Source organism: Globicephala melas, chromosome 8, assembly GCF_963455315.2.
Source record: "Globicephala melas chromosome 8, mGloMel1.2, whole genome shotgun sequence".
In the NCBI taxonomy this organism is placed as follows: Eukaryota; Metazoa; Chordata; class Mammalia; order Artiodactyla; family Delphinidae; genus Globicephala; species Globicephala melas.
In genome coordinates, this window is record NC_083321.1 from 14,762,801 (window position 1) to 14,790,191 (window position 27,391).

The window sequence follows — 27,391 nt, forward strand, 5'->3', positions numbered from 1 at the left end:
AACTACTGAAGCCTGCGCGTCTAGAGCCCGTGCTCTGCAACAAGAGAAGCCACCGCAATGAGAAGCCCGCGCGCACCAACAAAGACCCAATGCAGCCAAAAATAAATTAATTTAAAATTTTTAAAAAAATTAAAACAACAACAACAAAACATCACTTATCACCCACCCCCAGACCAGTGCCATTAGCAAACTACTGGGGAAGGACCCCTCCCTGGGGACTGAGTCTGCCAGTGGAGAATCAGGCGAGGTAGTTGGAGGGGGAATTAGAACACTGGTCACCTGCAATAAAATCTGAGATTTTTGTGGGCTAAATGTGTATGAGGGCAGAGAGATTTATTTTAAATGGTTTTGGTGACACCTCTTTTTGGCCTGATGGGTGGGTGAGGCACGTAAGTTACCTGGTGGAAGTGGACTTGAATGGGGGAAAAGTGAGAACAGCAGGAAGGGACTTGGAAGACCTCTTCCAGTTCCTTCCCACCTGGCAGGCAGTAGGTATCTCACCTGACACCCAAGCATGGGACTCATTCTGAATCGCCCTGAGCACAGGCTGGGAGAGAGGCAAGAAGGCAGAGATTCGACCTCCGTGGGTAAATTTAAATGCTTTTATTAACAATCTTCTTACATTACAAGGATAATATGACAAAAGGAAAGTTTCTGCGTACATATTATGATAAACCAACATAGCTCTATTTGTATCCAGTGTTCTAGGTCCCGTCACACAGGTACTATAAAGCGTAGTCTGCAAAGTAATAACATGAAGAGTTGTTTTTTTTAAGAAAGAAAGTATTAACATATTAATATGTATGTGATAATAGACTCCTAGGTATTCCCCCCACCCCCACTGTGTTTTTCCTTTGTGATTGAAATGAAACGGTTCAGCAGCGTGGGGGGTGGAGAGAAGGAGAGAGACGGGGCTGAAAAAGACGGGAATCAGACTGCTGGCTCTTCCGGAGAGACTAAAGTGAAGACTGAGGGTGCCCCGAGGGCAGCCTGGCCCTTGTCTTTTTGTGAGCAGTATTGTAACCGGCTGTCCTCCTCTGGAGGGAGGGCCCGGCGCCCTTGATGCCCCATGGTATGCTCTCTCTCTGAGGTACAGTGCATTGTGGGATTGCTACCCGGGGATGCCCATCCCCTGGCCACGGGTCTGGTCCACCGCAGAGGGAGGAAGGCTCGGGCCGGGCCTGGTCTCTCTTGAGCCAGGCACTGGAGGGTGTTTGGAGGCCCGGTTGGCAGCTAGCTGTGGCTCAAGGAGACCCAGGTGGACGTGGAGGGGAGAAGAGGTGGGCACTGTCAGAACAGACCCTCCCCGGACTGTAGGTATGGGGATGTCTGCTGGGGACTGAGGTACGTTGGTAAGATGGGAGGAAGAGTAGGACAGAGGTCAGGGGAGGCTCGGAGATGGGAGATAAGCGCCTTTGAAGGCCAAAAGGCAGAGGCTGGTCTACAGAACAGAGGATGCCACTGCCCTCCGTCTCCCATCATCTGTAGCCCCATCAGCCCCTACCTCCCTACCTCCCGGGGAAAGAAACGATCGAGAGAAACCTGGAAGTGAAACGGGTTTCTGATTCTGTCAGGGCTGCACAAGCCCTTCGTCATGCTGCCAGTGGCACCAGTGCCCCCTCAGGCCCCCAGACATCCCTGCCATCTAGGGGTGGGAGCAGGGACAAACTGAGGGAGGCGCCCTCCCCGGAGGAAGTGAATGAGCTTGGGGCATCCGGCTTAGCCTCTGCCTCGAGTCACAGAATCAGAACAGTGTACGTGAACTAAACCTGCCTGTTACGGTGTCGGTGGGGTGAGGGGTCGCTGGGCCTCCGTGCAAGAGAGGGAAGAGCGTTGACCTGAGTACAGCCAGCAGCAGCTGTGCAAAGTGGGCTGGGCCAAAGCCCTCCTTCTGAACTTGAGTTGCTACTGAATTTATGAGTGTGCGGATATGTCTCTCTCACCCTTCCCCGTTAGCTGATGCCCCCTGCCCTGGCCAGAAAGCCTCTGGATGGTGGGCAGCGCTGGCTGGCCATGCTGCCCTGGCAGACAGCGATGGAGTGGGTGAGGGAGGCCAGGACGGCTGTAGTTCAGAGGTTTGGCCTCTAGGGGGCAGCAAAAAGCATCTAAAGGGGGAGCGGGTGGCATCTTTCCTGGACCTCTCTTGGTCCAATTTGCACCTTTCCTATGGCCACAAATGCTGCTTATTCCTGTGAGGGGGAGGGTATTTGGGGAAACTGTGCAGTGGTCCCTCCACCAGGGGTCAGAGACCACATCCTACTGCCAAGCAGCAGTGACCACCCAAGCGTAGGCTTGTGGGGGGCGGGGACTAAGGGGGCACTCCACGGGGAGCTCAGGGGCTGAGTATCTCCTTCCAACCTCAGACCAAGCCTGCGGGAAAGAAGAGAAAGTGCACGGAGAGGGTCAGGGCCCGGCTCCCCTCCTCTTCAACACTCCGGGTCTCGGAGGCCCCGTTCCCAGCAAACTCTGCCTGCTCAGCTTCCCCGGCCCCCCCGCAAAGGCTCTGCCTCCTCCCTCTTCTCAAGCGGCAGGCTTTCCCGCTGCTCTCCCAGCTCTCTATAGACTCTATTTTTATATCTATTTAAACATAGAAATGTATAAATATATAGGATATTATTCATAGATATATAGACGGGATTTAATCTCTTACTCTGTGTGTATACGTACTGCATATGTCCATATATACAATATATATGCTGTAGCATTTGTATCATACACTGCACATACCCCTGCTTCCATGCGCTCTCCTAGGGAGACTGGATTGCATAGGTATTTCCAGGGCGATACCACTTGAAGGGATGGGGGGATGGGGAGAGCCAGACCGAAGAGGAGGGCCGTACCATTTTCCTCCCAAAAGGGCACTTTTCCTCCCTCTGGCTAACACACAAAGATCACCTCAAAGTCTTCTTAAAATATCACAGCTCCATCCACTCACCTAAAGCACCATGTCCACAGATAGTAGAGAGAGGCCTTCCTCCGAGCAGGAGAAGGGCCCTGTGTATCTCTGGACATAATCTTCCCTCCTCGAAGCTGGAGGAGGGAGCCAGCCTAGAACCCATGACCCACGTTCCCCAGGAGGCTGGCATCTGCAATGGGACTGTCCCAAGCTCACCTGCCCTCTGAACATGCCTTTCTTGTCTAAGGAAGAGGCACTCCCCACTTTGGCTGTCCCAGGCTGGCCTGGCTGGGCCTGCTGCTTGAACGGGCGAGGGGATCCAGAACCTTCTACCCAAACTGGGTGTAGGGACCAAGACAGAACACAAATTCGACTTGGAAATCCACCCAGACCGGAAACCACAACCAGCTCTAGATACAGAATTCCTGTTCCTAGGGGGGTGGGAGAACAAACAAAGCGGGGAGGAATCTAGAAGTTCTCTTTCAACCCCCAAGCCACTTCCTGGGCCCCATGAGGCTCCAGGTGAACGGCTAAAACGATGCCCGCCCCACAGCCCAAGCTGGGCCACGTCTGATCCATTTCAGTCTCTCCACGATCATTTTCAGCACTCTACATGCTTTCGCCTGTTTTCTCCTTCTTGATAACACTTCTAAACAACTGGAAAATATTTAAACATCATCTTAAATAATTACAAGCTCCTTACTCCAAATCAAAGCGTCAACATAAGCAAGTCAAGGAGAGGGGCCTCAGCAAGACAGCTCAGCATGGAAACGGGTAGCAGGGGCGGGCTGGAGACCTCCAGCTGCCCTAGATTCAGGGCCCAGCACCGAACGCGACCAGCCAGGGATCCAGGACGTCGAGCCTGGTCTCATCCTCCCGTGAGGATGAGGAAATGAGGGTCTGCCCAGCACCACAGGATGCTGCCCGCAGCCATGGAAGAAAAAAAAAAAAAAAAAAAAAAAAAAAGCTGGTGTCGTGGATGCCCGGATTCTCACATTCAACCAGGCAGGCGAAACTCGGAAATTGGGACATGGCAAGAGTTACAGACAGGGCTGGGCTGTCCTCGGGTCTCACAGATAGGTACAAAATGGCAATGGGTCTTTTTTTTCCTCCACTGAGGAAAAGCAGACCATTTTAATCACAAGGGCTTCTGGCTCCCGAGCTCTGCGATGTCTCTTTGGCACAATTGGCCACGAACCTGATCTCACTTCCCGCCCCCTCCATGAACCGAAGAAAGTCACTGATCAGCCAACCCAATGAGGACAAGTTTCAATTCTAGAGACACAGACCTTTCATTCTAAACCAATGGTCGTCACTCCTAAGCCAGGGGCTGAGTTTAAGGGCTCTGTCTCGTCCGAAGGGACGAGGATGCAAGGACCGCCTAGCCACAGCTTTTTGTACTTATCAAAGGGAGGTTAGACTGCCCAAGCATGCGGTTCCCTGGGCCAAACCCCGAGGGTCCCCACAGTCCAAGAGTCCTTCTCAAGGACGCAGAAGAGTGGAAACGCCAGGGATGGAAATCATGGGTAATTGCATGCAGCATTCACAGGATAGAAACACTGGAGCCTCCAAGAGGTAAAGACTCTGTGTCAATTGCAGTGGTGTGTCACCCAAATTGCTCCCTGTCCCAAGGCAAAGTGGCCTTCAGAGTATCATGGGCAACTGGAGTTTTAGGGAGGCCTTCCCCAACTTCAGGACCTGCCAGAGAGCTCATCCTCTCTGAGGTCTGGAGTCTAGCTGGGCAGGTGATGGCGAGCAGCCTCGTGCCGCTAGCAGCTGCTCAGGCTTCTGGCCCAGAGGCAGGTGGCCAGCTCCTGCCCCTCTAAAAAGACAAGGTAGACACTGGCATTGGCCCAAAGGATTTTTTCCCCTCTGGATAAAAATTTGAGCTGATTTTGGCCACGGCCTCCTGAGAGGAAACAGTCGCAGCCCTGCTGCGGTACTCAGGCAGCCATGGGCGATTCTCTCCTCCTGGTTTCCAAATGAGTGGTCTAGGGGAGGACTCCCTATCTCCTGACATAGTGGGTGGGGAGGTGCAGAGGGGGGCAGGAGGAGGCGTAAGGCAACTGTTGGCTAGAAGAAAGGATCCTGACTACTGTTTCTGACCCCTACGGAGGCCCACCTTGCCAGCCATCTCTGCCCTCAACGCATCTCAGTCTGTGCGATGTTCAAAGGAAGCTCCCACAGACACGGTGGTTTGGGTGTGTGGTGGAGAGGAAGTTGGGGAGGGAAAGGTGGACCCTTGTGCTTTGCACTTGACCACAGTTACTGACCCTGATGGGAGGAGGCAGATGGGGAGAGAAGACATCGGCCTAAAGTGGAGAAGCGGATGAAGCTGGGAACTTCAAAGCACAAGGAAGGGCTCTGGGTCTTTCCTTGCAAGTTCCTGCTAACTCTCTCCTTGTTCAGAGGAGGGTGGGAAAGTACGTGCGACTGGGGAGGGGGGTGAGGGGTGAATGTCACCAGGCAGGGGTGCATTGATTTGTTGAAGAAGGCAGCATATGAGGCCTGGCAGTGGGACAGTTGGAGAAAACCAGTTGGTTTTTTGTTTTTTTAACATGCTACATCACTGTTGAAAACAAACAAAAAAGTTTCAAAAATAATATATAATATATATAATATATTTATATAATGAAAAGCTATCGACTAGCAGCAATGACTCTAAAGTTATCTTAGCACCAAGACCATGGGGTGGGGGGGAAGGGATCTGGAGGGGGTGAAGGTCTGGCAGGACAAGGAAGGAGGGGGTGACATGTTCAGTGTTGATGACAGTTCCACTCCGGTTCTCAACGGTGGCATGAGCCCTCGGAGACAAGATAAACCAAGAAGGAAGGAAGCCACCACAGTTTCCTAATGTCTGAGCCGAGCAGGTGGGGGACGCTGGAGCCATGCCTGTGGCCAGATCACACCGTCCTTTGCCCACCCTCTGCCAACTGAGAGGGATGGCTCCCGACAGACCACAGACAATGCAGCTCTTCCTCTCTCCCCCCAGTATAACCTGCACCCACGATGCAGGATCTCTGCATATCAGATATGCATACATCAGATGTGGAAACATGGACAGAAGTTTTTAACAGCTCACGCACATTTTTTAAAAAACTCCCTTGCGAGGTATACTGGTAATTAAAGGAACAAAAGAGCATTGATCAAGACTCCTCTAGATTAAACCACTCCTTGCCTCAGGGAGTAGGCGAGTGGCTATTTCTAAAGCTTATATCTCGGGGGGTGTGTGTGTGTGCGTGTGCGTGTGCGTGTGCGTGTGTAGGCTGATGCCTTGAGAGTCCTGTCTTACCTCTTGTGTATTCCTTTCTTTTAGGACGTCTCTACCCTGTTCAAAAAAGGAAGCGTTCGCCGGCATAGATGCATTACCCACTTTCCCACTACCTTCCTGCCAGGCTGCAGGGCTCGTCATCAGCCTTACTGCAAAAGGACCCAATCTCTAGAGACTCTCATCGGAGTTACGCATAACCCAGGGCACAACTTGCATTGACATCTCCTGCCACCGAACTCTAGCAGGCATTTCTTGATTATTAAAGGGAAAATAAAATACCCCCAAACACATTATATGATTATAAAGACAGAGTATAAATAATTCATGTAAATTGATTACATACTTTTCATTTTACTTGTTTTTAGCCAAAAATTGCTGCCCTACTGGGGTATAGACTTTTTGGCTCTTCATTCCCCCCATATTCCCTGGATCTGAATGGAATTATATTATGTTATCCCACACCAGGTCAAACAGGAAGGCAAGGCGCTCACGCCCCACCCCCACCCCGTCCCCGGGATTTCAAGCTCGGTGTAAGGCGATTTTGCCTTCAGTATAACAGGGAAAATGTTTAGGATCCAGGGGTCTGGAAGGAGGGATTCAACAGACAAGGGACAGGACAAGCGACACGGGTAGGGAGTGGTGGGTGTCACAGTCTGACCGACGCTTTTGTTTCGAGACAGTGAAGGAACGCTGGTCAGGAAATGAATGAAAATCTCTCAAGCTGAAGTTGGGTGGGAGAGGGAAAAGTCAAATACCCCGATCCAGATACACAGCCCACCCTCTCCCAAATGAGAGATCGGATTCAGCTGGACCAGCCGGTCAATGAAGAGGCCAAGAAACCCCCCTCATGAAACCAAACAAGAAAAAAAAAAAAAAGGCAAGAACATACACCCAAACCCAAACCCCTCAACCCCCGAACGAGAACAGAAACAAAATGAGCTACCTAAGGTGATGACAGACCCGTCATTTTAGCTTATGCGGTGGGTTGACTGTGAGGTGGGAGCACGTGTGGCCCCAGCACATGCTTCTGTGAGTGAAAATGAGTTTCCACGTGTGTTGCAGCTGCCAAATTTTGTAGACGAGAGTCAGTTTCTGACATTATTCCTTTCCCAGTAGCTTCTGGTGGACGTGTCACCTTGGTTTTTAACATTTTTTCAGTGTGGGTTTATATATATATATATATATATATGTATATATATATATATAATATAATATATATTTATATAATGTATCAAAGCTTATGAGTATAGGTTAAAAAAATATTCAACAGCTTAGTGAACTCTGCGATCCGGCTCCCTAAATATCCGGGTAAAACTCTGACCCGTGGTCCACGGTCTGAAGCACTGGCTTCTGTTCCAGCGCAGACATCCTGCTGAGGACCTCGGCCGACAGTGTGTAACTGTTGCCAGACTTCTCCTCGAACCAGCTGTCCAGGGCTCGCTTGGCATCAAAGTTGGCGATCGGGGGGCCGTTGACAGCGATGGTCAACAGGTCGCTGAGCTGCTCCAGGGTCAGGCGGGAGCGGTGGTTTTTGCGGACTCGCTGCAGGGCGTTTCGGCCTTTCTCGCAGCAAGCGGTGGAGGTGGGGAGGACTTTGATGACCTGGATGATCTTGTTCAAGAGTGGAAACCTCTGCTTGTATTTGCAGATGTGGCCGATCAGGTCCTTGAAGCCGTTTTTGGTGTAGTAATCAGCCTTGAGTTCCCGCCACTCCATCAGCAGACTCCCCCGGGGGTCCAGCCCTTCCCTGCAGACATCCCGGGAAAAGGTGGGGATGGCCTCCAGGTGATCAAAGATCTGCACCATGTCCTCCTTGCCGTAGCTCATGAGCTCCTCGCTGTTCCTGGGCCAGGCGGCCAGGTCAAACACCTGGCAGGCCTTCACGAAGATCCGGCTGCGGGAATCGAACCGCTGAGCCAGGATCACTTGGGTCTTCTGGCAGATCTTCTCCCGGATGGACTGGAACTTGGCTTCGGCCACCCTGAGGTTCTTCACGGAGATCCCGTTGAAGCTCTCCCGGAAGTTCTCCTCGAACTCCTGCAGGTACTCCCCCGGAGAGTCGGCCAGCCGGCTGATCTCCTGGATGGCCTCCTCGAGCTTGTCGTCCACCTGGGACACCAGGAGGTACTCGCCCTGGAAGACGTAGGCCAGGCGCGACAGCACGGCGATCACGTCCAGGAGGAAGTAGACGAGCTTGATGGACTGGTAGTCCATGAGGAACTGCAGCAGGGCCAGTGCGATGGCCGAGGCGTCTGCCCTCTGGGTCTGGCTGCTGACATCCTTGAGGTGGGCCACCACCTCCAGGTAGTCCTTGATGAGGGCATTGAGGACGTTCTGCTCTCCGATGATCCACCTCACAGCCCGGATGTCCCCCAGGAACTCCGTCTCCTCGCAGAGGGTGGACGCCGTGGACCGCAGCTCGCACAGGAGGCGTGGCGAGTAACGGTAGAAGCTCAGCAGCTGCTTCAGGTTGTTCTCCAGCTCCTCCAGGCAGGGGAGCTCCTTCCCACTGATGGCATCCAGGATCTCCAGGTGGGGCCGGTGCACCATGAAGGGCAGGCACAGCAGCCAGGGCAGCGTCTTGCGTATCGTCATGAACATGCTGGCCCGCAGGCTGGCCGTGACGTTGGCCCCGTCTATGCCCAAGCCCACGGTGGGCTTCTCATCCTGCAGCCGAATGCCCAAGGCGGAAAAGGCCCGGTCAAGCGCCTGCAGATAGCTCTCTGTGCTGGAGAACCCCAGCTCCTGCAGGGACAGGAACTCCGTGGCCGGGGGCCCGTCGCTGCTGGTGTATTGGACGTAGACTGCCACCGTGTCAGCCAGCAGGTCGTCGCTCTGTCCGTCCAGGATGATGCTGAGGCAGGGTGACTGGCGGATGCGCTCCACCAGGTCTTCGCGCAGCGCCCGGGCGATGTGGTGGATGAGGATCTGACAGTCTCCCTCGTTCATGTACTGGTCCACCACCTTGAGCTCGCACTTCCGCAGCAGCTCGGCCAGGGGCCGGAAGTCCAGGTAGGGCCTGCCCTCCAGGGCCAGGTGGTAGGCGGTGTTGAAGAGCAGGGTCATGTTGCGACACATCTCCTCCGTCTTCTCGGGGTGCATGCGGAGCTTGTAGAGCTGCAGACACTTCTTGTGCAGGTTGCTCTGGCTGTGCAGCTTGATGGTGTGAATCTTGAACTGCTTGGAGCCGATGATGAAGGCCGAGGTGCGGGAGGACTGCACCGTGTACTGGCGGCAGACGTGACACCACATCTCGTTGAGGGTCGGGGAGTACCGCAGGAACCAGAATTTCTTCAGCCACTCCTGCTTGAAGCGCCGGATTCGGCGCCCGGTGGCCGACGACATCTTGGAGGGCTCATCGGTGGCCGTCATCATATCGTTGGAGACGGATTCGTCTGCCGAATCGACCTCCTGGTCGTCGTCCTCCATGATGGCAGGGCCGGAGACCATGCTCTCTGAGGCTGGAAGACAAATGGGAAAGAAACAGTTACACCTGCTGGAAAGAACACGGACATTTCCAAAATGAAGGAGATAGGGCCCAAAAGGTAGGTGTCGCATTCTGTGAAACAGGAGCCGATCCCTATGACAGACTGAATCCCAACCTGGAATTCATTTAGAAGCACTCCTGTCGTCCATGCATGTCTCACCCTCTCTGTGCATTAGCCCCGGGGGCCACCGCGCTCCAGGCTGCCTGCCCTCACCTTCCACGAGTAGGTGCTCAAGGAACTTAAATGTTCTGTATCAGCCGAACAGCACAACTAGGAGGGCAGAGCTGCTGGAGCAACAGAGCACGTCAGAGGTTCCATAGTGGTACACAGCAAGGACAGGACGTGGGACGCGTCCCACCACCAAGGTGGTCAGGGGAAGGCGCGCTGCCCTCAAATGAAGGGAGCTCGGGCCCCAAGTGATTTCGGGATCAGAATGCAGTGTAGTTAAGATGCGTGCTTTGAACATCTGAAACACCTCATTCTGAGCTAGGGGGTGCGGTTAAAATAGGAAGTGCTATGTAACTCTCTAACTCAGCTGCAGGTGCGTACTGAGAAAACCTCCTTGTGGTTGAGCATCCCTAAAAGATGCAGGCAGCCAACAGAAAGCAGCGAAGGCAACTAAGTGCCCTGTACCCCTGTCGGTAAGGCCGGGGGCTCTCCCCCACGGGACAGCCTGCCTGAGACTGGGAGAGAGGAAGATTAGGTTTGGAAGTTGGGCTTTGGGGTAAGACACTGGAGAAAGGCAAGGGGTCAAGAACACAGCACACACCCCTCCTGCAGCAGAACTTCCTTTATTGACGAGGAGGATACAAGGGCAAGACCCAAAGCCCCACCCGAGCTGTAAGGCGGCCTGTCGGAGGCACCCGAGGGCGTGCGCTGCGGCCGGTACCCATCTCCGAGCTCCACGCCCCAGGTCTCCCCAAAGGTGGCTCCTCTGGGGAGCGCCAGGCCCCCCTCCACACTGCCCACCACGTGCTCTTCCCTCTGACAACAGTCTCATCCACACCAACTTACCTGCGGGGTCTGAGAATTCGGGGAGCTCCAGTACCTGTGCTGGCAAGGTGGGGGGCTCAGGAAGCGTGCCAGACTTAAGCATGTCTAGTTCGGCCTGGAGTTCCCGGACCTTCTTCTTTAGGCGAATACAGTTAGGGCAAAAGGAGGTGGTGGGCAGCTCGTGAGGGTCGGATGCAAGGGAGGCCTCGGCGGGACTGTCGGCCTTGAACGACGAAGGCTCCTCCTCTTCATCCTCCAGTGGGCCTGCCTCCTTGGAAACCCCTTGGGGGATCTTCCAGTCTCCTTCTCCCTGGGTCCGGGTGACATTTTGCACGCCATGTGACACAGTCATTGCACACTGACTGTAGGCGTCGTTCTGGTACTTGGGGACCTTCCTGATGACCAGCGAGGTGCTCAGTGCCAGCTGGTGGGCTTCTACCTTTGCAGATTCCAGTGAGGCCTCCAACACATCCTTGAAAATGAGGTCGATTTTCTTCTTCTTGGCCTGGGGGTGCACGTCCCCCTCATCAAAGCCACGCTTGTAGGGACTTTTGCCCTGTCTCAACACAGGGAGCTGCAGGGGACCCCTCAGGTCTTCTGGGTTATCCAGAGCCTGCTCAGACTTCTCCCTCTGCAACTTCTTCTCTCCTAGGAAGGAAAACCAGGGTGTGAGGAAGTGGGGAAAAGCCCCAAAGAGGAGAAACCAACAGAAAACGAAGCACTCCTCTCAGGAAGTCGCTTGACACATCCCTCTGGGTCTGGCCTAATGGAGCAGATGTGGCAAAAAGGGAGGTGGGTTACTCAATGGACCGCGGGGTCTAGAGTCAAAGGACCCGAAAAAGTGGGAAGAACTCTTTTTAAAGAGACTGTTTCCATGGAGCTTTATGTGTAGAAGCTCTATGTTTATAAGTTGAGCAAACGCTATAGGGGCAGGGAGTTGAAAGTTAAGGAACTGGCCATCCTGTCGTCCTAGAAGATGGTATCCCACGTGATTAGCCAGGTGGGTGGTACCATAGCTCAGCTAAGTGCATGTGGAGTCCCCACCCCTCCAGGCTGCTCCTCCAGTCCCAGCAATCGGAAGATGGCTGCTTTGACTTGGTAAAAGGTACACACGAAACACTGAGGCCCACTCCTCCCTCCTCCCTGACTCCTGGGAGACAGCCCTGTTACGGCAAAGTCTGCCTTATAGCAACCGTCCTTTCTAATTCTCCCAGGAACCGGAAGCCTTGGATTATGTGAGGAAGCACGGCCTGAACCTCTGTGGCTCTCACGGATGACCGAGGCAGGAAGAAAAGGGAAGTCGGGCATACCAACAGCGGCTGTGAGCTCCAAGATGGCAGCTCCCCAGCACGATAAAGCACGACACGCCCACGCGGACCCAACACACGCTCAAACTACAGTAGCTGTGTGTCCTTACCTGACAATTCTAAGGACATTTCCTTTTCTATTTCTATCATGTAAATGACGTCAAAGACCTTGGTGAACACCCCAGCAAATGTTAGCCTGATTTTTCAAAATGGCCAACACAGTTGCATAAATTGCTATAGATGTACAGATGCTGCCTGGGGCGACAGATGCTAAGAGGGACCCTCAGAAGGTCCTGACAGCCGTCTATGGAGCTAGAACTCTCAAAGGCTTCCTAGATCAGGGGCGGGGCCCTGGGAGATGTGACTCTGACCAACGTCTTGACCTGAATATATGTTGTCATTAGGCTTCTGAGAGCTGCGTTTGCTCAAGGCCTCCGAGTGAAGGCCAAGGGCTCTCCATGTGCAATCCAGATGTCCCATGCTGTGACCAAGCCTTGGCATCCCACAGCTGGCATGGGGTGATGGACCCTGGCCCGTGTATGACTCCAGGTTTCCCACAGGTCACAGCACAGAAGGGAGCAGCCTATTCAGGATGGTCCTTTTCTGTCCTCACACGAACACCTAAGGAACGACCTTATCTCCTGAAGGCTCCAAGGCTCTTGAGCTCAGGCGGCTCCCCGCAGCCTTGTTTCTATAACATCTGAGGGTGGAGGTGAAGAGAACTTTTCAAAAATGCAACTCGTTCGCCTTACAGATCAGACACTTGCCCATCAGAATCTCTGAAAGTGAAAGGCCACCCTTTCACTTTCTCATGGACCAATCAGGCAGCAAATAGCTGAGGATCTCAGGAGGTCCAGGATACGCATCACCGGGGATTCCTCATGCATCTGTACTCAAGGACAAGGTTATTCAAATTTCCTAGGATGAGCAGGCGATTTCTTTGGGCTCAAGGCTCCCGGAAAAATCTATGGGTCAAAAAAAATCTTTAAGCATTATGAAATTGATGCTAAAGCCTCCATAAAACATGAGGGAAACACCACAAAGAAAATCAATGACCCAAAGTAGACAAAAAACATAAATTCTTTGAATACATGTATTAGATGCATCCTATCCTTAAAAGATAACCACAGAGGAATAATTTATACTCTTCAGGAAGCAGTTCTGGGCTCCAACCAATGTCTCTACTTAATAAGAGCTCATAAGTCATGCTCTGGACTTCACCAAGGCTCCAGCCTCCAATTCCAAAGAAGCCTCCTCCCACGTAAGACCTTGAGTGGTTGAGCGTGGGGAGTGCCCCCTACAGAGCAGAACTGGCACACAGATCTAAGCCACCACTAACCGTGTCAGAGTCTGCCGAAGCTACAGGCTACGGGGACACACGTCTAAAGGCCACTGAGCTCCACGGCTGCTTCCCAAGGGCTTTACGGCCAAGTCCACCCTCTGCTCTGGCCCTGCCCCATGGGTGGCTTCCAGTTTCCTTCATGTTTCCTACTTCTCAGCCTGGCCAGGAATAGACACTCCTTCCTCCTGTATCTTCACGCATCTTGGTTTATCTCATTTCAAGTCTGTCTGCCACGCTCCTTTGAACCACCCCTGAAAGCTGATGCCCTTCTCTGAGCGCTCCCCTTGGGTCTCAGGGCTCTCTGAGGATGAAGCAGCTTGAGGTGCTCTGGAGTAGACACGGGGAAGAAAGGACATTACAAATCCAGAAGAATTCAAGAAGATCACGGCCAAGGGATGGAACCCATGTCCTCGGATATGACTTCTCTTGGTTTTCTCTTCTTCTGGTGATATGATTCTTTTGGAGATTTCTTGGTGGTCTTCATTCATTTCTTCTTTTATCCATTCAACCAAGATTTATGGAGGATGTACTATGCATCAGACACTTTTTTACATGGCATCTCCAGAAGTCAAGTGGAAACCACGGCAATCATGTCACAGAAACATGCCTTCCCAAGTATAATCGGCATGTACGTGCCTAACACCCAGCTCCAAAGAAAACAAGAGATGAGGGTATCTATTGGGTCTCCTTTCACTGCTCATCCAATCACCAGATACCTTTTACCAAGTCAGGCAGCAGTTGTGCACTCAATGTCCACAATTCGCTTTGCTCTGTTTTGGTTTTGAAGACAGCTTACTTCCAATGGGTCACTCTTACCCCCTTTTCATCTCTTCCCCTCATGCTCTAAATGAAGCTTTACTTCCAATAAGTAGATTGGTCAGAAACATGATATGGTGGGGCTTGGGTACAGGCTTGGTTCCCGGGACCAGATGGACTCTGGGTCTTTGGATATGTGGTTTTAGTGTAAGGAAGGTCCTGCTGGAAAAAGGACCTTGGGCTCACCCGTTTGCCCTGGCCTGGCTGAGGATGGAGTAAAGAGGTAAGAAAGGCCTAGGAGCTGGGGAGTATTTTAAACCACTTTCAAATGACTCAGTTAAATGGAGCCTGGATGGATACCCACCCACCAGGCCACCACCCACCTCCCTCCAATCTTCTTCTCCTAACAGAGGTTGTTCTTTCACAGCATATCATTAGGACTGCCAGGAATGAGACCAGGAGGAAGCAGGGAAGAAACTAGTTTTGTCTGGGAGGCCTTATAACACGGTAGGTTAGAGCTTAGATCCTGGACTCAGACAGATGTGGGTTAGGAACCTAGCTCTGCCCCTGCTTGCCATGGGATTCTGGGGGAGTCACTGTATTTATCTGATGCTCGGTTTCTACATTTGTAAGGTGGGAACAATAACCCACACGCTATCATTAGTATTAAAGTTCACAGCTGAGGGCTTACGATGGTCAAGACAGACGTTGTTCTAATGTGTTACGTAGATTACCATCTGATTCTCACTGGGCACTTATTGGGCAGGTGCTACTAGGATGATTACAGGGGACACCACAGAAAACCTGCTTAGCACATATTACGTACTTAGTAAATGTCACCTATCATTGAGCCAGTGGCAGTTCACAACATCCTTCCATCAATTTGAGTCGGGGAAACAGAATCAATTTTGATTAAACTTATATGCTTGGCACTGGAGACTTGTCTCTCTCCCTGATCCTCTGAAACGTCTATAATAGGGCTTCTGACCATGTCTGAGGGAGGGGACACACCGGGTGGCCACGGGCGGTGCCAGAGCGGCTGCTCCTACCCAGCCCATCGGTTCCCCTGAGTCCCTCTGGGTCTCCCCATTGCTGGTGTACTGTATTTCCCATCGGTTTTCCTAGGAAGCTCCTAGAGAAGCATTTCTGGCCTCCCCTGGGGCTTGGCAGTGGGCGTGGCCCTCCCTTGGGTGTGGGCACTCACCTCTGGCCAGGTTGCGGTGGATGGTCTCTTGGGACATGCTGTGCAGGCGCTTCATGTAGTCTTCGCTGTACCAGACCCGCAGCCGCTCCCCGGGCCGGATGTCCCGGCACGCCCGAAAGTAGATGCACTCGCTGTGCTGGAACGCCAGCAGGTTCTGCTGCCTCTCCTCCCGGGAGATGACCACGTACCTGGGGGCGAGGGGGACAGGTAAGAATGCGCGGGCCACTCTTTGGCGAGTGCCTGCCGGTACCAGGCGCGGTGCCGGGCAGGTGCCAGCGGCTAGCCGCCTATGAGCGTGCGGGTATCTGCAAAAGTCTACAGAGCGGCTTCCCTGCCGAGGAAAGCACTCCAGCTGGAGCCAGTCCCTTGTCTCACTGTTCTGTGGACTTCAAGCAAGCCTTTGAACCTCTAAGAATCTCTGTTTTCTGGGACTGGAAATGACACCTGCCCTTCCTACCTCCCAGGTTCTGGTAAATACGAGGTTCAATACCAGATATACAGGTGATTGGAAAACCATTCTTCCCTAACTTTTAACCGCAGGCATTCCCAGATACCCGCAGGCCTCTGATGGTGGTAAGGGCGAGATCCTTGAACTGTTCTCAGAATGTCACAAAGCCTACGTGAAAAGGGTGCCCACGAGATCAATTAACAAATGCTGAAGATCAACATCTTTACAAATAGAGGGTCCAGTGGGGACAGGGGAGGTAGGGAAAGGCAAGGAAATGTGAGCAACCACAGGTTAATCCAAGTCATTTGAAGGTCAGGAAACTGAGGCTCAGAGAGGCTAAGTGACTTGCCTAAGGTCACACAGCTAATAAATGGGAGATTGAGCATTGAGGTCCATGCTTTTCTCACTAGAACTCACGGCTCCTATGTGGGCATGTAAAGCACCAACTCAGCAATGCCCAGATAACCTTTAAAGTTCTGTCAGACCCTCAGAATCTATGGACCTCACCCATTCTCCCTGAAATGACATTTCCGATATCCAACCTGCCACCTCACTCGCCTCCAAAAGGTGAGATGATGCAGTATCTGTAGAGAGGTGGAGATGTACAGATCAAACAGGCAAGAGGAAATTATTTGGAGTTTTAGGGTTCTGTGGTATCCAAGTGCCTAGGAAATTTGTAGTCAAAAACAAACTTCTTTTCCTTATGCTATGAGTTGTCTCAAAAGCCAGGGAAGAAATCAAAGTCTGTGCGACTGGCACAGCCCAAAGAACTGTACTTGGAGCAGTCCAAGGGAAACAATAATTCACAGAAATAAATCCAAATGGATAATGAACAAATGAAAGGATTCAGCATCACTAATAAGAAAAGAGGCACAAAGCAGCACATTGTCTTGTTGGCACAGAGAACTTTTTTACATTGTAAGCTCTGTATTGGTAAAGGTGGCAAGACTAGGGTCTCCCATACTAATGGTGGAGCATAAGCTGGCACGACACGTTGGGAAACGACTTGGCAACATGGACTCGAACAAGTATTTGTTCATTCACGTTCACAGCAGCATTATTCACAATAGTCAAAGGTGGAAGCAACCCAAGTGTCAACTGATGGATGAATGGATAAATAAGATGTGGTAATACACACCCAATGGGATATCAGTCAGCCACAAATAGGAAGGAAACTCTGACCCACGCAACATGAATGATCCTTGACGACACATACTAAGTGAAATAAGCCAGTCATAAAACAACAAATACTACAGGATCCCACTCATATGAGCAGTCAAATTCACAGAGACAGAAAGTAGGATGGTGGTTGCCAGGGGATGGGGGAGGGGGAATAGGGAGCTAGCGTTGAATGGGAACAGGGCTTCAGTTGGGGAAGATGGAAAGAGTTATGGGGAGGGATAATGGTGATGGTTGCCCAACAGTGTGAATGTACTTAATACCACTGAACTTTACACTTAAAGATGGTTAAAATGGCAAATTTTATTTCATTTGGGTCTTTCCACAATATTTGTAGAATTTAAAAAAGAACACCAGAACGTTAAGGTGTGGAACAAGAATGCAAAATGCATACCGCCACGCTGACTGTTCTTTGTAATGGAGCAAAAGCTAGAACATCTAAACTTCTGATACTAGAGAAACAACTGAATAAACCATGGTATATTTGTACAAAGGAATGTTACTCATCTACAGAAAAATGTTTTCAAAGAATCTTTCATGACATGGAAAAATGGTCCTGATATAAGGCAGAGTGGGAACAACAGGACTCAAAGCTATTTATATTATGGTTCTAATCATGCTTTACAAACAAGCCTGGGTAAACTGCTGGAAGGAAACACACCACTGTTTTAACAGTGATTATCCATTATACATGATTCTACTTCTTTGTAATTTTCTGTACTTTCCAAGTCTTCCTCAATAAGCAATTATTACTGTTACTCGCTCTCCCTCACCCCCTAAAAAAGGAAAAGACATACACCAACGCCAATTGCAGTACAGGGTGGCAGTGGTGACGGTCACGGTGGCCAGCAGCATCGGGAATCTACATTTGTGGTACCCCAGGCATAGTGCCCCTCACATACAGTCTCAACTCTCCAACGGCGGAAGTCTGCCTTTTCTTCACACGTGAGATTTCTTCTGAATGTGCACACTACTTTCTAGTCCCCAGTTCAGCAAGAGTCTGGGAATTGACCTAGTGGTGAGCACAGCATGGAACTGAGGTGGATCCAAACTTTCCTATTCCCAGACACAGAAGGCAAACCAACCATTCATGTTTTTTCTACCAAGAATCACTTAAATCATAGAGCACAAGGAAAGAAGAATACAGTCTTTTCTTTTTTCAGCCTCTAAACAGCCGTCAGGCTCTAAAAGCTAGAATTGTTTTCTCTGGCACTCAACTTAAAGAGAGAAAAGGTAGATGAGAAACACGTAACTATCAGGGATGTATTCCAAAGAGCAACTTGGTGAGGACGTCAGAAGGTTTAGAAAGATTCAAGTCAATTTCCCCTTCCAACTTCTGGTGTTTTCCTACCCAACAAGAATCAATATTTAGGAATAGAGGTCCTCCTGTATAGCACAGGGAACTATATTCAATATCCTGTGATAAACAGTAATGGAAAAGAATATGAAAAAGGATGTATATCTGTATAACTGAATCACTTCTGCTGTACAGCAGAAATGAACACAACACTATAAATCAACTAGACTTCAATAACATTTTTAAAAATATTTAGGAAGAGAGCTCCAAATCTTTGTATGGATCACGAAGTATCTTCAAAGATCAAAATTGGTTCAGCATCCAGTTGTACTGGGTTGTTCTGCAAGTTGGCATTTGCAATAAGCTATATATGGCAACTCTCAGTGAATCGTAACAATCCACTCTCCCTGAGAAGATGTTTACGCTACATCATTTTTGAGGTAAAGCTAAATGGAGCCAGCTAAGTCCCAACACCAATTACTTCTAGTCAGGTCTCCCCGTTGTAAGTATTTTGCAGTAACACCCAATGGCTTGATCCACTCCAAGAATCCTGTTCCCACACAACAGTCCCTGTATGAGGAGGCCTGCCTGTCCCATTACACGGCTGCGGGTGAACAAGAGCCCTTCCCGGAACAGAAGGCTTCCAGGGAGTGAAAAATCTTTCTATTTGAAGTAGTTTCCAGGTCACTACTTCATTGGAGGGAAGGCACAGAGTATGTCAGAAGGGGGATGGAAGATGCATAGCACAGGCTGATCTGTAAACACTGGTGCTTATTTGATAGCTTTTCGAATCAGACCCTTTGAAGCAATCGAGGGGGTGGGCGGGGAGTGGCGGTGGAGGGGCGGCTCTGGACTGAAACTTTCACGATGATAATGGATTGTTTTTATTCCAAACTCTTTGCTGACTTTGGGTATTGGCTAGATAAGCATGAAGACAACACTTTTCAGACCTCATCCACTGTGTCTTATCCAGTGCACCATATTTTCTAGCTGGGCCAGGAAACGGCTATCAGTTCCAACTCAAGAGAGGAAAATAACCCAAGGGGCGTCCGTTTTGTTGGAAGGGATAGACAAAGGCCGGGCTCAGACACCCTCACTCAGTGGCTATGCCTCCGATGGAAAGGAAGCTGCCCCAGTCACTGAGGCAGAGATGAGGAAAGACTGACCAAGAAGAGGCTGGGCTCTGTATTTTCACATGCATTGAGGTCTCTGGGCTGGGAAGGTCTTTGGGTCATGCATCCACCCACTAGACGGTCACCCGGACTCTAACAGAACACCACGCAGCCAGCCCTTGGCATGGCTGGAGGCCTCAGACTCTTAGTGGGGGATGTCCCCATCTTAAGCTGAAATTGGCTGCCCATTCATTTCCATCCACCGGCTCCAGTTTCACCTTCCTGTTTGACGTGCTAGCCCCACAATCCCCACTGAAGCCAAGAAAAAGAAACTGAAATCTTTTCCATCTGAAGTTGACAAGTCTCTTCATCTCTCTGTCCCCTTTGCTTTCAACTTGGTCCCTTTCCCTCCCCAGGACCAGAGGGAGAGGCCAGCCAGTCACTGCTTAGTACCCTGACCTTGGTGGGAAAGACCCTAGGCCCGGTTTCACAGAACCTCTGTATCTCCTGGAGATCGGAAAATCTTGATTTCCACGACCATGCTTTTTGATCAAGAATGGCAGAGGATGACCTGGATTCCCAGGTCTGGTTAAAGCAGGCTGGAATCTTCCAGAAAGCGGATGGATCCCTGGTCAGGACATGGGTATTTCCTGCCTGGGAGAACCTCTCCCTGTGACTGGAAGCAAGCCAGGGCAATGCACGGATCAGGGGGTCCCTTTCCTGCTGAGGAGACTCTCAAGGGGAACCAGAGGAAGCCATTTCAATTACTTTGAGAAGCCTCAACTCTAGGTGGGCAGGGCCTTACCTGTGACAGTCAGATACCCAGATCAGTGGGGGAGGTGACCAAAAAAAAAGTGAGTGCCTCAGGGTGGTCCCTGAAGTACCCTGGCAAGTGGACAGCCCCTGACCCTTCTGCAGTCTCCTGCCAGAAATGGTGGGGTTTTTCCCCAGGACCCCTGACATACCTTTAGGGAAAAAAAGGTAGAATTCATTGAGCGACATCTCACTTTCGATTTGCAGAGAAATTAAATATAGTGAAACGGTTTCATACGTGGATGCTTTGTCCACCTCGGCCCATCAGTTCCTTTCCTTTCCTTTCCTCTAAGGGTGCTGAACACAGGGCATCTGAGAGCTGATGAGATCTGGGAAGTACCAGGGGCACTTGAGTCTCCCTCAGCAACACACTTCTCCTGGGTCATCTAACCCCTGCTTCGGGGGCCTCGAGGTTTCCACAGGAAGCGAAGAAAGAGAATATACACCAAAGAAAGATCCTGGAGACCGGGTGTGTTCCAAGTGTGAGATCAATTTCTTTTTATTGCCATCTTAACAAAAATACTTGGGAAGGCAATCTTTGATTCCAGCATCAGAGGGCAAGGCAATGCCAGGCAATAGTCAAGCCATCGGGCTGTCGGACAGGGGGAGCAGGAACCCCCAGAGAACCACAGGCTGGGAGAAGGAGCCCAGGACACAGGGACGTTGCAGTTGCCCTCCATTCTCCCGCCACGGGGCTAAGCTTGGGCTGGGGTGAGAAGCAGGACTCCAGGAATGGCGGCAGCAGGCCCTGGGCGTAGCAGTCTTCCCAGCCCCCACCCAACTCTGGCTCTAGGGGGCAGGTGTGGCAGGATGGAGGGTTGGGATATGAGTCAGCCTCAGGCCAGGGAGCAAAGAGGACACACAGCTGAGCTGCACCCACGTCAGAGCTGAGCTTGCATCCGCCACTCCCCGCCTCCCGCCCTAACTCTAAGAAACGGGCTCTCTCCCCACACTCCAAACCCAAACACGAAGCTTCGAGATGTGTGTAGCTAATGCATACGCAGCCCAAGCAAGCAGAGGCAAGGCATGCTGGGACCTGGAACGGGACAGGAGCCCTGCTGGGCTTGGGAGGGGCCAGAGGAGGGGTCGCCTTCTGGATCCCGAGACCTAGGCCCTACTTCTCCCCAGCCACTGGCTGCCAGCCTTCGTGCCGGGGCGGGGTGGGGTGGACTCGCGCCCTGAACGCTGCTGTGGCCTCCCACTGAAACCCCGAAGAGCTGGGCAGGGGCAGGAGCAACCCCCCTCCCAAGTCCCACAGCTGGTCTCTGACAGGGGAGCTGGAAAAACCCACAGACCTGGCTTCCAGTCCTGGCCCCGCGACCGACTACTGTTTCATGTGTATGAAATGCAGATGACGATGGTAATAAAGTTGATCACAGTACCCGACGTGGCTGCCTCGCGCACTGTCCTGAGGACCCACTGAGATCACACGTCTGCGAGCGCAGGGAGAAACATAAAGTGCTCTAAGAATGCCAGGTAGTCTTCCCCTTCCTCCGACGTCACCCCCCTCTTCTCCCGGCTCCACAAAAGGCAAGCATGGCAGCTGAGCACACGAGCGAGGGCAAGCGGAAGGCCAAGGCTGGGGCGCCACCCACCGGGGCTCAGAGCCCTGGGGGAGGGGAGGACAGACCCCTCCTGGAAGGGCTGAGCTCTGCTTGCCCATTCTCAGGCCTCACCCTCCTCGAAAGCAGCAGCCTCAGGGCCGGGGAGGCTGATGCGGCAGCCCTGAGGACGGAGAGCGGGATTCCATTCGGATGCCCCCCACTCTCGCTCCCCCTTTCCCTGCAAGGCCTGCTGCTGTGGGGTGCAGACCAGGAGGAGGCCGACCCTCAGGCCAAGCAAGCATCAGGCAGGCAGCTTCTCCTGCATCTTGAGCACCTGCCAAAGATGAGGGAGTAGGGCTGAGCCCAGGGCAGCCAACCTGTATGCAGTGAGGAGATGACAGTCCCCCCAACACCCTACAAGGGTCTTCGATCCTGGACACAAGAGACTGGCCCCTGTCTCAGGGCCAGACACCCCTCCTCCATCTCTCTTCCTCCCAGCGCAGACTGGCCGGCTTACAAACTGTGCTTTCTCTTCCGAGACCTGGTAGTCCGTGCGTGGGCCGGCGCTGGGGGCGCCTCTGGGGGCTCCGCTGGGGGAGCCTCGGCCCGGGGGGTGGAGCCTGCGGGCGCTGCCCCGTCAGGCCCCCGCTGAGATGCCTGGACCCCATCCCGGATCTCTGTCAGCGTCTGGCACATCTGGCTGACACGGCTGGTCAGCTCGGCCATGGCCTGGCCGATGGCCTGCATGCCACTTGCCATGTCCCGGTGCACGGTCACCAGCTCCTGGCAGAACTGCCGAAACACCTCAGTCTGCTGGGTGTGGGTGTGGAACAGCTGCCAGTCTAGGCCTGTGCTGGGTGGGCCGGTGTGTGGCCGAGGGGCCCTGCAGGTGGCCTGGGCCTGAGGCGAGGGCCGGGGCAGGGCCTCGGGCTTGCGGCCCACTGTCTCGGACTGGTCAGAGGAGGAAGAAGAGAGGAGCAGGGCGGGCCTGGCCAGGCAGGCCTCTTCCTCTGGCGACGGCTGCAGGGGCCCCCGGAGGGGCTGCCTCGAGGGCCCGGGCGTCTCTTCATCTTCATCATCTTGGGGGACAAAAAAACAAAGAAGGGCAATTGATTACAACTGCGAGAAAGAAGGCAGCCCTGGGCTCGGACGCACCCCCCAAAGTTACCTAGCCTCCCCCCACCCTGCTACCCCTCAGCCTCGTTCGGCACCTGCCCCCCCCCAACCCGTAGAGAAGCACCTGCTCCCTAGATCCCTGAGGTGCTTGGGCCAGGCACGCCTGGCGAGACAGGTGAGCATGAACAGTGCCCAGGTCCCCAGGTCCCCTTCCTTGTACAGGAACAGCAACTTTCTAGTGGGACCCCAGCCCCAGGGATGGCACGTCGACCCAAGGGCTCACTTCCTCTCTCTGCGGCTCAGTTTCTGCAAAGCAAAGGTAACAACTGCTCTGCCTACCTCCCCGACCACTTGCCCACCTAGCAGGGTTGTTAAGACTACACAGGAGGACAGACAGAAAGGCACTCTGCGAAGCTCGAAGAGCGACACCTGCCAAAAGGTACTATGATGCTCTTGGCCGCCCTGAGTTCCCGCCTCCATGCGGCCATTTCTGAGCTGCTTGGGGCCACCTTGTGGGCCTGCTGGAATCTGCAGCTTTAGGTCATAGAGGGGGAAGCTGACAGGCTGGAGAAGGGAGGGAAGGGATGGCTCTGGGACAGACAAGCCCAGATGATGCAGAGCAGATCTACCTGGGCGACCAGCCCTGCCGTCCTCTCAGCGCCCCAAGGCAGGCTACCCGAGCAGACACGCCCCTTCTACCTGGAGCACCTGACGGCACACAGGGACCATCAGACAGACTGCTACTTGTGACCAGTCGCAGGGAGGGGCCCAGCCCTGCACATGCGGGTCTCGGCGGCTCTCTCGTGAGCTGGTTCCCACAGCAAGAGCAAAAAGTATACAGGCTGACCCTCCTGACAGGCACACCTCCCTGCCTGTACCTGGGGGGCTGAATTCAGAACCACCCCAGGGGAGGTGACAGGAAGACAGACAGATTCCCGTTGCCCTGAGCCGCACGCCTCCGAAGGGTCCCGGCATCTCACCTGGGCCAGCACAGCAAGAGAGCCCAGTGCCTCATGACCCCCACTTGGCGGACACCCATTCTGCAAGGGCAGGGTTGAAAGAAGTGGGACGGGCTGCCGTGATGCTGCTCCCTCCCTTTCAGGGCCTCATTCTACCCAGCCCCTAGCCAAGTGCCGTGGCAGCTGGGAAAAGGAGGCCTGGACCAGCCTGCGGTGGAGGGGTCCTGGGCCCCCTACCCAGTTCAGGTCACATTTGGTAACCTCATTACCTTTGGTCTCAGGGAGACGGAAGGATGAGCAAGACAGAATTTAAGGAACAGACTTCACTAGATGCTAGCCTTCTCCCTTTTCTCATAATTAGGCAGCATCATCCTGAAACTCCCGGATACACTGATTCAGCGGGAGCTGGCAGACCCAGGTTCAAGTCCTCACTCTGAATCAGGCTCTGAGACCACCTCTGTGTCTGGAGCTTAACTACCTCATCTGGACAACATGGAAGTGGGACCGGATGATCTCCTCCTTTCCTAGTTCTCAATATCTGACTCCGAACGGCCACCTGTCAGGAGCCCCGGCCAGACAGGAAATTAGCAAGCTCCCTGCGGCAAGGGGCCTGGGGAGGGGAGGCTGGGTCTTTGTGAACCATCTTCCCGAGGGCTGGTGTTCCTGGAGCCCTGCTGCCCGACTGGTCTCTCACAAGCCAGACAGCCTCCAGCTGGGACCGCGGGCTGCGAGTGGGGGGCAGGTCTGTGCAGAAGCACAGCTGAAGGGGGTGCAGCCCCAGCAGGGAAGGGCCTCGAGTGCTCCCCCTTCTGGTGAGCCCCGATAAGCACTACAGCCCCAAAGGACGCCCCGTGTAGGCCAGGAGATTCCACACCCCCCAACCCTTGGCATCCAAGTTCATCCTGAGACACAGGAAGCAGAGGGGAAAGAGGGAGATGAGTGCTGGGGAGCAGAGGGGTGGAGGGGGCCATGCAGAGGGGACCCAGAGCACAGAGAGGGGGTCCTAGTAAGAGCCCTGGGGCGGGGGTTTGTGGGGGGGGTTGGTGGGAAGAAAGAGGCAGAGTGCAGAGAGGAGAGAAGGCAGAGTGGCACCGCGGAGGGGAGTGTGGAAATAACACAGAAATAAAGACACTCGGAATACACAGACAGAAAGGACTGAGCTTTCGGGGCCTGGGACTTGGCTGGCTTCCTCTCGCGCCCCTCCCCCTCGCCTGCTACACGGGGCTTCCCTGGCTCCTCTCTGTTCCTGGAACGTGCCAAGCGCCTTCCTGATGCAGGGCCTCGGGGCCTCGTACATGCTGTTCTGCCTGCGAGGCCCTCCCCTCCCCTGCGCTGCGCCCCACGGCCCACGCGTACCGGCAGGCTTAACTCTTCCTCACCCTTGGTCTCAGTTCAACTGTCATTCCCGGGAGCCTTCCCCAGCCTCGGTGGATGGCCAGTCCACCGCTCCTGCGCTCAGACGGGCCGCTACATAATCTGCAGGGTTGAATGCAACACGAAAATGCGGGCGCCTCGTTCAAAAACTAGTCTGAGTTTCAGGAAGGCAGCCGAGGAGCAGTCAGCCCAGCTCCGGCCTTGAGAGCGACGGGCCGCACACCCAAGTAGTCAGCCCTGCTCTCAGTACCTCCTGTATTTGTCCTTCATGCCTTCTTTCAAATTTCCTTGTGCAATTATTTAATTAAAGTGTGTTTATTCTCACGAGTTTAAGGAACGTCCCAAGAGCAGGGGCAGGGTAGGTTTGTTATTTTTTTTTTTTTGCGGTACGCGGGCCTCTCACTGCTGTGGCCTATCCCGTTGCAGAGCACAGGCTCCGGACACGCAGGCCCAGCGGCCATGGCTCACGGGCCCAGCCGCTCCGCGGCATGTGGGATCTTCCCGGACCGGGGCACGAACCCGTGTCCCCTGCATCGGCAGGCGGACTCTCAACCACTGCGCCACCAGGGAAGCCCTAGGGTAGGTTTTATGCCCATCTCTGTCTTCCCAGCTCCCAGTGCAACTCCCGGCACGGTGTTCAGGAAATATTCTCGAATGAGTGAAGGGAAAGAGGTAGAGAGGACAGAAGTGGGGGAGGGAGGGAAGGACGGAAAGCCTGGGCGAGGCAGAGGGACAGGAGAAAGAAGGCGGGTGCAGGGGACTCCGCCAGGAGTGGGTGGGGAACAGGCAGGGGCAGCCCGGGGAGGGGAGGCGGGCGGTACTCACAGCTGGTCGAAGGGCTGTCGGTACCATCCAGTTCCACCCTGGGGAAGCCGCGCCCGGACCGGGCTGTGAGCAGCGCTGACTCGATGGCCCTCTCGTGGGCAGTGAGCACGATGGCGGGGGCCCGGCCCCCGGCCCCTGGGCCCGACAGGGACTTCTGCATGAAGGCCAGCTTGTCCTTGGTCCTCCGTTTCATGTCATCCCATCTGTGCTTAATGTCCTTGACGGAGCGGGGGACCTGGCTGACGGAGGTGATTTTCCGAGCTATGCCTTCCCAAATCTTGTCCCTGTCGGCATGGGACAGCCGCATGGTCTCCCTCCCAAAGAGAACCGCTTCGTGGTGGGTCACCTCCGTGACCAGAATGTCCAGCTCCTCCTTGGAGAACTTGGGCTTCCTCTTACGCTCAGCCAGGGGCACCACGTTCCTTGGGTTGAATATCCCACAAAGCACAATTGGGTAAATGACCGTCAACGCGGCAGGCCTCCTCCTTCCTAATTGCCGGCCCCCAGCCGGGGAGCCAAGAGGCACCTGGGCGCCCTCGCCCGCTCACCACCACCACACCCTCTTCCTAGCGACAGGCCCCTTCCACTGCTCCTTGGAGGGCAGGAGGAGACGCGGCGTACTCGATGGGAGTGCTGGACGGAGCCGGACGCCTTCAGTTTCAGGCCCTGCCTCGCCTCTGACTAGCTGTGAGACCCAAGGCCGCTCAGCAGCCTCTCCTGGTCCCACTCACTCCATCCGGAACCCGAGTAACAACTGCACCAACCTAGGGGCTTGTTACTAAGGAGGCAAAAGCACAGCGATGTGAAAGAGCTTTAAAGCCCTGAACGGGAATAAAGGATCCTTACTGGGGTTAGGGTGAGGCCATTGCCTCTACAAAGCGATCTTTACCTAGGGCCATAGACCCCGGTGGCTTGGAGGAAGACCTTTACGCAGTGAGACTATTTACAGTGGGCTTCCATGGGGTGTGGCCTCGCTGGTGATGTCCATGATTAGGGCGTGGCCACAGAAAGCCTGTTCTGTCCTGCGGGTCTTCCCCTTCCCAGTCTCCCCAGCCCCCACCTCTGGGTGTGTACAGGCTCCCCTCCCACTGGAGTGCTGGCTGGCAGCAGCTCCTTTGGGGGCGGGCTGCTGTGCTTTTGGGCAGCTCAGGGGTAGAATGTGAGGACCCCATGAGCACCCATCGGGAGACAGGTTCCACTTTGATGGAGACCAGGAATGACCTCAGCTTCCATCTGCACAGAGCAGCCAGGGGCCCCGGGCATGGGCACAGCACAGCCCTGACCCCTCTGGCCTGGCACCTACTCTGGCTCTGCAGCTCCGTATTTCCACAGTGTGGTTCTGTCCACTCTTTAACTCATGCCCAAGGTCCCAAAGGTCCATCCAAGAGAAGAACCTAGGCTATGGAGGGAGCCTGGTTCACCCCTCTGGCAGGTGCCAAAGCCACAGCAAGACACAAGGGCACAGAG

The 27,391-nt window shown here is 53.6% G+C and overlaps 1 protein-coding gene across 6 annotated transcripts in view; it reads right to left on the bottom strand.

Moving 5' to 3' along the window:
- Nucleotides 1-594: 594 nt before the first annotated feature.
- PRDM11 (PR/SET domain 11) overlaps nt 595-27,391 on the bottom strand; it is an 89,294-nt gene continuing 62,497 nt past the window's right edge. For 4 of the 6 annotated variants that reach the window (XM_060303301.1, XM_060303302.1, XM_030864607.2 and 1 more), the window contains 3 exons: nt 15,258-15,445; nt 10,670-11,296; nt 595-9,628 (listed from right to left, as the gene is read on the bottom strand). In XM_060303301.1, the coding sequence (XP_060159284.1) occupies nt 7,464-9,628; nt 10,670-11,296; nt 15,258-15,445 (2,980 nt within the window). In that variant the 3' untranslated portion in view covers nt 595-7,463. Of the gene's footprint in view, nt 9,629-10,669; nt 11,297-15,257; nt 15,446-20,576; nt 22,730-25,924; nt 26,347-27,391 lie in introns of those variants that run through there. The other 2 variants (XM_060303304.1, XM_060303305.2) reach the window with 2 other exon arrangements.